The sequence below is a fragment of the Centropristis striata genome, chromosome 3, assembly GCF_030273125.1.
Source record: "Centropristis striata isolate RG_2023a ecotype Rhode Island chromosome 3, C.striata_1.0, whole genome shotgun sequence".
Lineage (NCBI taxonomy): Eukaryota > Metazoa > Chordata > Actinopteri > Perciformes > Serranidae > Centropristis > Centropristis striata.
Window position 1 is genome coordinate 11,204,558 of NC_081519.1, and position 12,303 is coordinate 11,216,860.

Consider the following 12,303-nt stretch of genomic DNA (forward strand, 5'->3'; position numbering starts at 1 on the left):
CAAGTTGCAGGCATGACAACAGACGACGGTTCAAATATTGATGTTGCTGCGAAGAAGCTACAAATTCTAAAAGTGGATTTTTCACAGTTGTCTTCAACCCTGCAGCACAGAAGATCTATAGTCACAATCATCAAGATTCTCTTCCAAACATATCCCAATTGTGTCTGGAAACAAAATTATTCCAACATTATGGTTGACAGTGTACAGGTGCATCTCAATAAATTACAACATCACAGTAAAGTTTATTTATGTCAGTAATTCAATTCAAAAAGTGGAAATAACACATTATATAGATCTATTACACACAGAAAGAAACATTTAATGTCTTGATTTATTTAATTTCTTCTAATTATAATGATTATGGCTTACATTTAAAGAAGACCTAAAATTCAGTGTCTCAAAAAAAATTGAATATTACAAAAGACCAAATTTTAAAAAAGTATGTTCAATATGGAAATGTTGGCCTCTGAAAAGTATGTCCATCTATATGCACTCAATACTTGAACTACTGGAAATGGACTTTTTCATGATATTCTAATTTATTGAGATGCACCTATACATAAAACTGTGTGCAAAGATGGTATTGAGCCTCTTTGTTTTTCAACCAATAATTTCTTGACTTGCAACTTTTGACCTCCAAAATCTAAGCAGTTAATCCTTGAGTCCATCAAGTGGAAGTTTCAGACACATTTAGAGAAAATCCCTCAAGTGTTCTTGAGATATCGCATTAAAGAGAATGAGAAGGACAGACGGATGGACAACCCCAGAAACATAATGTTTCCAGCCATGGCTGTTGCTGGCACGGAGGCATAACAACAAATTGGGTTTATCCTCAAAGGGTTAGAGAACAGTCAGAACAGAAACCAAAGAGATGTGTTTGCTGTCGAGATGCCAAACACTTGGCTGCACCAGCAGATGATCAGAAACACGAATAATAATAGAATCCGGTGTACAGAGAGCTTTAATTGTGGTCCATGTAAACATTACATCCAAAATATGATCAAAACCAGGACAAGGCTTAAAACAAGAAACACTCATTAATGGATCTTTGATCTCCGGGGACAGCTGCCTCCTATAGATTGTTTCACACTATATCTACAGCATATAAAGTGTGTTTTGTTTAGTAGCTCTAGCTGCAGAGAAAGGTTTGCTTCTGTTCTAATGAGGTCATCATGATAAAAGTTAAATAAATCTCATGATCTCGCTCTTGCAGGTGACGCTCCTGCAGGTTACACTGATAATGGAACATTTCTTCACACTTATTGTTTGATCTCAGTCATTGTCACAAGTGTATTTCTGTCTGACTTTACAGGTGTAAAAGAGATCTGGCATGTGAATTAATTGTTTCTTTGAATGTTCAGGGTAGAAAGTATTTACCGAATACCTTGTTTTTTCTTTTAAAAATACCAAAACAGGACAATATGATCAATGGTAAGCACATATAAGCTCATATGTGTTAAATGTGACCTTTTATGAGGAATTTTCAGGGTAATTTATTGGAGAATTGGTTATTTAAGTTATAATATTCCTTAGTATTGTTTAAAATAGATTCACAGTCTCAAGATGTGTGCCTTGATGTTGTTCACAGTCTAAAAAAAAGTTTGTGGTTTTCTGCAGAAAGCACACATCCTGTAACGTGTCAACAGTCGTTTGAAAAACAGTTTCTTTTTTCGAGTAGCATCACACCGCGTGAGGATAAACATGCAACAGATGCTGTAGTCTTTTAAAAAAAAAAAATCGTATTTACAGTAAAATCAGAGAGACACAAACACACACAGATGGAGAGAAGTGATCCTGGTCAAAACGTCATTACCATAGATCCACCATGCACCAATTGGACAAGCAAAGATGGTAAGTCTGAATTTAAGATCCGAAAAATATCATATAAATCTGAGACGTGAGGGTTGATGTTACATTGAAAGGGCAGTTATGGCATATGTGGCTTTTAGCTGCATTAAGTACAGTTGGTCCAGTAAAAACATGAAGCTGTTGGATGCTACAGCGACTAGTTAGGAAACATGTTATATTTAGATAATGTGGAGACTTCAGACGTCTCAGTTTATATTCTTTTTGAAGGGTTGAGTCTATTGTCAGGAGATTTTAAAAAAATAATAAATTCCTACATGATTTTACTTACGCAACAGTTTGAATTCAGGACTTTTTTTTGTCCTAGACAGTGTGGATTTAACACCTCTATTTAAATAAAGGATCAGTGTAAATCCTCCACCACTGGATGCTACCATGGAAACAATGAGATCTAATTATCCCTCTCAGAAACTCTGATGAAACAGCAACTAAATGAAGGCAGTGAGAAGTCAGACGCATGTTTGAGTATCTCAGTGGGTTAATTAGGTTGTTGCTGCTTTGGCCAAAGGCGACAACATGCAACATCATGCTCAGAATATTATTCACGTTGTGATGAAGTATCACAATGTGAATAATATTCATTTAATATTATGTATCTTAGAATCTGATGTGTTGTTTATTGTAATTAAGTGGTTGAAGGTATAATATATCATGTTTTATCACTAATATATGACACAAGTTATGTTATATACTTTGTTTAGTTGTGTACTTATCAGCCCAAATGACACTTTGCAAACCCAGAGAATCTGTAAATTCACCCGTCAGTGGCCTCATATTGTGGTTGTCTGCCAGAAGCTCTCATACATTGAGTTTTTATCCTGTTAAAACCAAAACTGTATGGGATTAGCATCAAGTGGGCATGTCTCGGCGTGTGGCACAGCCTTTGAAAATAGCAGTTCATCATCAGTTCATTGTCACTTCCATAATATACAACAGCATACATGGGAGCAGAATACAGTTCTCCACTGGTCAGGACACACCAGAAAAACACATTCACATACATGCATTAATAAAAGTCAGTATTGTCGTTGTCAACATTTTGCCTAAGCATTAAGTAGCCTCCTTCCTGACGAACTTGTTATATATTGTTTTTTCAGCTACCTTTATATGAAACCAGTATCTTTAGGCTACTGCAACGTTGAAATTTGAAAGCCTCTTACTGACAGTAATGTTGTCGGTAATCATCAGTGCCCCGCAGGTCACAATTAAGAAAATCAGACTGAAACAGTAGAAGTGCCCGGGAAAATACTAGGATACGTTTAAACATTTTACTTTATTCAAGCAAGATATAACTTTAGTGAACTTAAAGTCTACTACTGTATAGTATGTTGGGCTGAAACAGGGTTTTTTTTAGATAGGATGTGCATCCAGCATGTTTTGCTGAGCATGTATTCTTGCAACAGAAAGCAAGTGCAATGTGCAGTGACACACTTCACATATTCATGTGTGCAAGCATCCCTGTAAAAACCGCATCTTCTGTTGCAGACGACTGAGCAGATCGACTGAAGACAAGTTGTTCCTGTAAATCTCTTCCTGAAGAGATATTTGTTTAGTTGCCCGTTTGCCCAGCAGTGTTTAAAATAATCTGCTGCCCTGAGGCTAACTCCTGGGCATAAGTTACCTTTATAACAAACCATGTTTCAGCTACCATTTCCATCCATGTGACAAACCCAACCAATGGACTAAAGAAGATTTGTGGACGGCAAGCTGCATTTAGTCAGCTGACCACGGTGGCCATGCAAATGATCCATAATGAATAAAGTTCTTCCCTGCTTTTTATTTCTCCAGGATGGAACCTTTCCTGTGTGTCACTTCACCTACTGTGGCTCTTCGGGTTCATCACCATTCTGCTGGTACTCTCACTATTTGGGAATATTTTTTGCTGTGCATCAAAATGTTTCTCAGGTAATTACATTATAGTGAAAAATCAAGTGAAAACTAATTTATTTTCTGCATCTGATGGTGAGTTTATGATCCCTTATGCTGCAACAGGTAAATGGATGTATAAACGGAAGACAAGGCTAAGGTATGTAGCCGATATATTCACTGCTAAAAGGAAAAAGCAAAATAATCTCCTCTTTAATGCTCTGCAAACTGAAAAAAAAACGTCTTCCTTTTGTTTGTCTAATTTAAGACGGAGCCAAAGACAGATGGAAGATAATCCTATATATGGAAACGTAGGCTACGTGCAGCCAAGTAAGTGCATAGAAATGTGTTAATTTCATAATTTTTCAATGCCTTTATCTACATCTCTTTACAGTGTGATGTTGTTTTTCACAGGAGTTGATCCTCAGCTGACTTCATCTGTGATCTATCAACACAGAGTCGATTCTGACCCACAGGTAGAGTCTTTAAGCTCCTTTTCAAAGACTGAGTTCTTATCTGTTACAAATTCAGTGCAGAAGGTCTGTGAAGGACAGGACAGGATTATTTTGAATCATATTGGATAATTTTACATCATTGTTTATTTGTTTCTCCCCTGTAGTCCAAAACTCAGGACTGCTATGCCAACCTGACGCTGAAGGCTCCCATGCCGCAGTCCGGCCGCAGCTCTCCCCAGATACACTACTCAGATGTAGTTCATTTAGAGGAGCCGCTGGATTTGGAGAAGGATGATGAAGGCAACGCAGACGCCCGCTCCACCATGTCTGATCTGTACGCTTCTGTGCAAAACCATCGCACCAAAACGGTCGACACAGCAGACGGTGGAGAGGGCTACGCCAACCATCTCTGAGTGCCGTCACTGGTGTTTGTGCAGCTTGATCTGCCTCCACTAGATGGCGCTGTTCGTCATTTGTCATTACATCAAAAATGAAAAACCCCTCTGTGTAAGTCAGGGATGGGCAACTTAAATGCTGGATGGGGCCACACTTTTTCATCAACACTACCACAGGGCCACATATAGGATGGGATAGGATAGATATGTTTACAGTGCTGTAACTTGCTCAAATGCATGTATAACAGTATAAATAGGAACACAAAAGGTTTGAAGCCAATAAAAAATAACCACTTACTGTGATTTTTTTTTTCAGTGCAAGAACAGCAGACTAACATTAATTGCAAGAAGTAAATGTGTGCATTTTTACACTGCACTTTGAAGATTTCATGCCCAAATGCATGTAGTTGTACTGAGGGCCACTTCAAGTGAGGGTGAATGTGGCCCCAGGGCCTCCAGTTGCCCATCCCTGGTGTAAGGAGTAGTGCATGTGACACCGCTCCTGCACACTATCTGAATTGCTCCAGTTTTACTGGAGAATCTTCAGTACATTTTCTGGACTTGTTTTAGTATTGCAGATGTTTCTGCAAGAGCAAAGCATTTTATTGTAAATGTCGTTCTTATATCTTATATTTCTTAATCTTTATATTGTAAATTCTATGCTTAATCACACTGCAATTAATACATTGTATGTTTTTTACTGAAGTGATTATTAAAGATCCCATCCTGACATGTTTGAAGACATAAATATACTATGCTTCTGATAATAATGTGTTCTTGATGGGTTTTTTTCACCAAAAAGCTTGGGTTTTCTCTCCACACTGGGCTTCTAAACTAGTTTTGATGTCACAAAATCATGCTTGTATGTTCATGTTAAACTTAGATTTAGGTTCAGCAGAGAAAAACTTTTGATTTTGTCAGAGAAACGTACAAAAAGCACATAATATCATTCAGCAGAGTGATGGTCCAACTGAAGTAAAATACACCATTTTAAATAGAGGAGGACTTTTTAATACCTCTCACATGTCCACCGATAAATATCTGAATAGTCAGAAATTGCTGATCCTTTAATTTCTCTGCCGATGAAGTCAGTGCCAGCTCCATCTCCCTGTCGTAATCAGCTCCGAGGTTCAATTAATGTCCCCTACTTTTGATTGGTTAATGTTTAAACCTGCGATATCTTGTGTATCAGTTCACTTTGATGAACTAAAGCTACAATATAAATTGATGAGCCCCCGTTGTCCTGTCTTGAATATCGTAGGAGCTAAATTCCTCATTTCAGAATTTGGGGAAATTGTATATTTGTTGCCCAATAAGATATTCAGTTTATTTATTTATTTGTGCTTTGGGTTCATTGAATGATTTTGTTATCAGTTATTATGAAGATCCAATATGGAGCCTTGTCTTGTCTCTTTAATGTGTTCCCTTTACTACACCTATATGAGGGGAATCCTGAGCTCAGATGGGGCCCGGGGAGAACAGTTATACAGTTTTTGACCACATTGGCCGGTTATTAATCAATTTATTTTGTTTTTGTAAGCTATTGGGGCTCTTGGAAAAACACAACTTTCCTAGAAAACAATGATATGGGCATAACCCTTGGTCCAGCTTCCCACGCATTGACATCAATAAGGTCTTAATCTTATCTTAGCCTCAAGACAGCCAGAGAATTTTTACACATTGTATGCAAAGTGTGAAGGACTTCTGTGGCCCCTGAAAATAACAAACCATGTCCATGTTTGATCTTTTCCCCCCAGTGTTTCAGATGCAGGTACGTTAGCTTCTACAGAACAGAGCATGTTATACAGTCATGAATTAAAATAGCTCATAAGAGTTTAATTTAAGAGCTGCTATCTCGCCATTGGTTTTCTTGATAATGATTTTGGTTATTATAAAGAAACCATGGAAAATGGCTCAATATCAACAACAAATGTACCTTTAGTTGTACCAGGCATTAAAATGAACAAGAAATTGAAGAAAACATGGTTGGTCTAATCATTTTTATTTTCCATGACTGCATGTCTGGTTAACACTTTCACCTTGCACTTTTGCACCTTACAATTAGGCGTCTCATTAGATAACATTATTTATGATGGCAGTGATAGCAGTTAGGAAAGCAATAATCAGTGTGGATGATAATAAGCTTTTATGACGACTAATGGCTAGTTGCAGGACAGTTGAAACTCACATGGGAAGGGAATTAGACTCCATTGTCTAATTCTATTTGCAGCCGCTTTTGCAAACAGTGTGAAGAGTTTCTGAATCACAACAAAATCTAATGGTCACATGTTATTTTAATTTGTCTAATACTTATAATATTTAAAAATTTTAATATCATATCATAATAATCTCTAGAAGAATCTGTAGGAAATTAGAAAACATTTTGGTTTTGGATACTTCCTGGCTTACATTTGTAATCAAAAGACCAATCACATTTGAGGTGGCTTTGGGTGACTGCGGGTCAGTAAACAGTCAGTGTGGAGAGCAAAAGAGGCGGAACCCAATAGTTGTAATTTAGTCTTAGAACCCATCTGCTGTCTCCGGGCAATGATTCAGCATCATGTTCATAGTAAATTAGAGTAAAATAGATGATAAAGCTTCCTTATAATTAATAATAATTGGCAAAAACATTTTAATGCCTTAAAATGTTTTGCATTGTGTTCAGTTCTACCAAGAGACAATCTAAATGTCTCTTCATTTTCTTCATACTGGCTCCCAAAGCCTTGTGGCAAAAACCGAGATTACAATGGCAATAATGCCAAAGCTGAGGCTTCAAAATTGAAATTCACAAAGCAATGGGTGACATTATGGTGACAACATCCATGATTTTTATACCGTCTACTACTGCAACGTAAAACCACAAACTACCATGAAGCGATTGATCCACAGGGCAGACTACCTGCTGTTGCCTGTTTGTTTGTTTGTGGCCAATTGCGTGCACGCTGGTGCGACAGGTAACAAAGGCAATAGTTAAATATTAAATGCTGTACAAGCGGATCATTTCACTCTAACCGGACAGCTCCTTGCACTGTGGCAATAGATGGTAGTCCATTTATCACCCGAACAGATAAATCCAGAAGTCAGAGAGAGGATAGATGTAAAATTTTGAATCATGAGCACAATGATGTGATGTTCTCACTAAAACTGATGAAACTAAATTAGAATCTCATGTTTAATGTTCTATGTGCCATGTCCCCTTGAAAATCTGATGCGTGTTCTTATTTAATACCACAAAATATTTTTTGTAATCCATAAATATGACACACAATTTCCAGGTCCAATAAAGAGGATGAACCAGTGTACATCAAAGTATATCAGCACTCTTTGAGTTATAAACTTTCCGATATAGAATGCAATTTAGATGGTCACTAAATAGCTTTGAATTGCTTCCCTATTGTCCATGATTAGATAAGGCACAATGTTGACCCCATCAGTTAATAAAAGACATTGTGGTGATGGAGAAAGTTCTTCAACCTTTGTAACTAATGATATGCACTTCTTTTTGGCTGGACTCAACAACACCTGTTATCTGTTATTTATAATCCTTTTTCTGATGAACACAATAAACTTTTGATGGACTCACACACGCTGTTCATTTTAGTGAGTATGAATCTTAAGTGGCCCAATAATCTATAGATAAACAAGGTAGTAAATATAATACAAGCACTTACAGTGCGAATCAATAAACTTTCAAGTTGAATCAAAAACAAGTTTGCTCTTCTTCTCCAGAAAAGCTTTCAGGAGTTTTGGCATTAAGCAGGCATATAAGTGAGATAAGGGTATCTGAGATGCTTGATGTTTTACACATGGTGAGCATGGGAAGCAAATACTTTATTATAAGTGCTGGGTTGCAATAGCTTTTTAATCAAACAGAGCTCCCAGAACCAAGAATTGAAAACTGTCAAATAAAATCAAGTACTTAGTCAGATTCTTGTTAATGGATCAGAAGTTGCCTGATTTACTTTAATCACTGGCCCAATACAGCCTCCAAATAATGAAATACTCCATCAACTTAAGTGTTGTGAAACAAAATAACCTGTTAAGATTTCAATTTTAGCGAATGTTGCAGTATCCTTGAGATTACCATATCAAAAACATAACGTCATTATAATGTAATTTCTTTTTACTTTTCATCTTTTTCTATTTTGGTAGCAGAAAATATTCAGTGTATTCACCCATGCCTTTCAAGTTCTCTTCATGCTCATTTCTATTCTTTTTGGAGGAGTCTGTGGAGTCTAGCCCTGTGATCAAATATACAACACACAGAAGATGATGCATGTCAAACGGGCATCAGCTAACTGCTTTTCACTTTCTCCCCTTGTAATGTTGACCAATTCAGTGAGGATGCAGCAACCACAGAGTTACTGTTAATCATGAATGTACGATGAAATAAATTTTCAACTATTTTCTTATGATGATAATTGTACAACACAGTATAAAAAAGAACATCAGTGTATTCTTGAAATCATTTATTTCAAAAGGAATAATATGAAATTACATTACATATCATCACATTCTACGCTCTTGCATAGCCTTTTCTATCTTACATTCAAAACTCAAACTGCAGCAGTAAACAGCTTTTGGTGAGCGGCTAATGTTTAAGAATGTCTTAACTCAAATTCCAAATATATTTCATCTCTCCAACAGGAACAATAATCAGTCACACATCAGTAAGACTTGCAAAATGTGAAAAATGCAGTTGGAATGACAATAATGTAAAAAAGGAATGACTCAAGATGACTTCCTCTGTATGTCGACTTTGTCGTTCAAAGAGCTCATTTGTACCTTTTCATCATAACTTATTGAGGTCTTTAAAACTTCTACACCGTCAAAGTCAGCAGGCATGTCAAAGAAAAGCTCGTCGTCAAAGCAGTCCTTGTCAGATGGAGATGCCATGAAAGGCAGCTTCATGACCAAACCGGTGAGCATCCCACCGACTGCTGACGCTGCGATCGTAGTAAAGACAGCTGCCACCTGGTACAGAGCTTGTTCATTCGCAGTACGACCCAAGCCCGGCTTCAGCCCAGGAATCAGCCTCTGCAGCTCCAGAAGCTTTGGATCTCCCTCGGGCGGGGCACGGTGGGAAAAGATCTGGTACATGCTGGGCCCGTAGGTTTCCTCAGTGGCGAGGAGAATGGCACAGATCCCTGCTGTGGATGATATGAGGCCAGTGAGGCCGTGGAGGTTGTGAATACCACACTGATCTTGGATCCTCAGGCGGCGGGCCAAAAAGGGGGTCAGGTACTTGTATCCGAAGAAGCAGGCAGTGCAGCCCATAATGCCCAGGGCGAAAGCAGCTACAGGGGATATCATCATGTCCACAGAAGCCCCGACAGTCACACCACCTGCCAGAGTCACATTCTGAATATCAGCCATTGTGAGCTTGCCTCTCTTGTTGAACGCTGCGGAGAGAGCGAAGGCGGTGATAGTGGATGAGCTAAGACCTATAAAAGTGTGGAGTATTGCTCTGTGTTGATCGTCACCCTTAAAGGTCAGAGCGGAGTTAAATGACGGCCAGAACACCCAGAGGAACAAGGTTCCCATGACAGAGAGGATGTCAGAGTTATAACTAGTGGTCTCTTTAGAATGTCCCTCGTTCAGGCTCGGGCGGTAGAGTATAAATGTCACCCCAAGGCCAAAGTAGCAAGCAAACAGGTGAATAAGAATGGTGCCACCTGCATCGTTGATTCTAATGTATTTTAATACAGCCCATTCTGTCACTGCAAAGATAGGGACCTCCAGCAGAGCCATGACCAGGAGCTGAACAGGACCGGTCTTCCCGAGCACGGCTCCGAATGAGATGAGCACAACAGCACAGGCAAACTCTGCGTTCAGCAGGTTGATCACTCCCAGGTGAATTTTACCATCATAGTAAAACTGGAAGAAACCTTGCATCAGGATCGCCCACTGGATTGAAAATGTAGCCGTAAGAAAGTTGAAGACCATTCCACTGAAGCCGTAGAATCGGAAGAAGGCCAGCAGGCAGCCGAAGCCTACGAAGATCATCACCTGCACATCTGCAAAGTAGGGATAGTCTCGATACACGGAGTTCTCCATCGGGTTGGTCTGATTGTTTTGAAACTTAGCATTGGCATTGTCGTCATATGTGACAAAAACAGCATAAAGAGCTATCATGACAACCTCTGACACTAGCACTAGCGCCGGCAGGCGCACCTTCAGACTCGTTGACGCATTCATGATGATGTCCAGCTCACTGTTGCTCCCCCAGCAGCAGCAACACCCCTTTTATACTCTCTCTCTCTCTCTCTCTCTCTCTCTCTCTCTCTATTTTATCAGATAAGAATGGCTAATGGTATTGGCCAAGAGCATGACCCCACTCCCCACTCAGGACAGGGTTATTAACACTGCAACACCTGGAGTGCAGACTGTACTTTAATCCTTCAGATTCCCAGGTTATCTTTGTCTTTAACTTTAATCTGCGTATCCTGATTTAATTGTCTGCCTGTTACCTCTGTGCCAAAAGGAAAGTCATTACATTGACCACTGACATTTGAACTGAAAGATGTTTTCTTCTACACCTTCTTGTCAACAACTTCATTACATTGAGTTATGTGTTAAAGTCCCATTATTCTACTGGTTGGAATGCATTTGATGTGTTGTCAGCTATTGTCTTGAGTTTCTATGTGAGAACCTCAGTGGTTGGAGAGAGAAATTTATCCTTAGTAATAGCCAGTTATGTTTCTTTCGTTTATTGTTTTGTTTATGTTAAATGTTGGTACTGTGTCTAACTACTTGTATATTTCCCAAGTGAAAAGTTTAGGACCTGGTCATTTCTTCTTATTTTTTTGTTTGTATATACTTTTAATAAAAAACTTTAGGACCTTATCAATCTTCTTTTGCCAAAGTTGTGTAACATGCCAACAGCATAATCCAAGAAAACCTGTAAAGACAATCCAAGCAGCCCATCTTTCTCTCTGGGGACCCTTTGTTAATATGTAAACGGACCTTATGCAAATGCACAAATACTTTGGTTGTGTTTATGTGATTGTTTATTTTAATTTATTTGAATGGACCAATTTACCATGACAAGTGCAGGGATAGAGGAGCAGGACCAGCATCACCCCATGAGATTTTCAATGGGCAGACCACTCTCTACTTCAAAGACTCCCCTTTCACAGCTAGACCCTTGATATCATAAACTTCTGCTAGGTGCTGTGTTGTCAAAGTTCTGCAGGTAATCACAGTACAGGCCTCTCATGTGAAGCAGTACAGAAGGAAGAACACTCTCCAGCCCCTGTGGACTGGTCCATTCCAAGTAATTCTGGCCACCAACAACACTGTGAAGTGTGAAGGACGGCCCACGTGGATTCACGCTTCCCACTGCAGCAGATGACAGCTTGGATCAGTGCAGACCGACAGACCAACAAGATGGCATGTTTGCTTTCTTGATACAACCATTACACCACTGACACTCCAGAAAAGAACAATGGAGACTTCATACAGTCTATGTCTGTTACAGTGATTCCCTGCAATGAGTTTAGATTAAGGAGGCTAAAAAGAGGAGAAGTTACAGGGCAAATGGCATCATATCATAGGGGTACAACACATGCACAGTAAAATCAGGTCTGTGCTTCTAGCTGGCTGGGGCACCATCACAGAACACTTTGGTTCTGTCAGGCTGCCGCTTCTGCATAAACAATAAGTGATGGCTGAGGTGAGTGTATTCAAAACAATACAGGCTATTTCTCGCTGTAGAGATT

General features: G+C 39.0%; 1 protein-coding gene across 1 annotated transcript; it reads right to left on the bottom strand.

Moving 5' to 3' along the window:
• Positions 1–9,087: 9,087 nt before the first annotated feature.
• On the bottom strand, positions 9,088–10,780 carry rh50 (Rh50-like protein). Its single transcript, XM_059329750.1, has one exon. The coding sequence runs from the start codon at positions 10,778–10,780 to the stop codon at positions 9,314–9,316; it is 1,467 nt and encodes a 488-aa protein (XP_059185733.1). The 3' UTR covers positions 9,088–9,313.
• Between the last annotated feature and the right edge of the window lie 1,523 nt (positions 10,781–12,303).

Coding starts and splice junctions, on each gene's coding strand:
- rh50 (XM_059329750.1), bottom strand. CDS start 10,780: ATGAATGCGTCAACGAGTCTGAAGGTGCGCCTGCCGGCGCTAGTGCTA.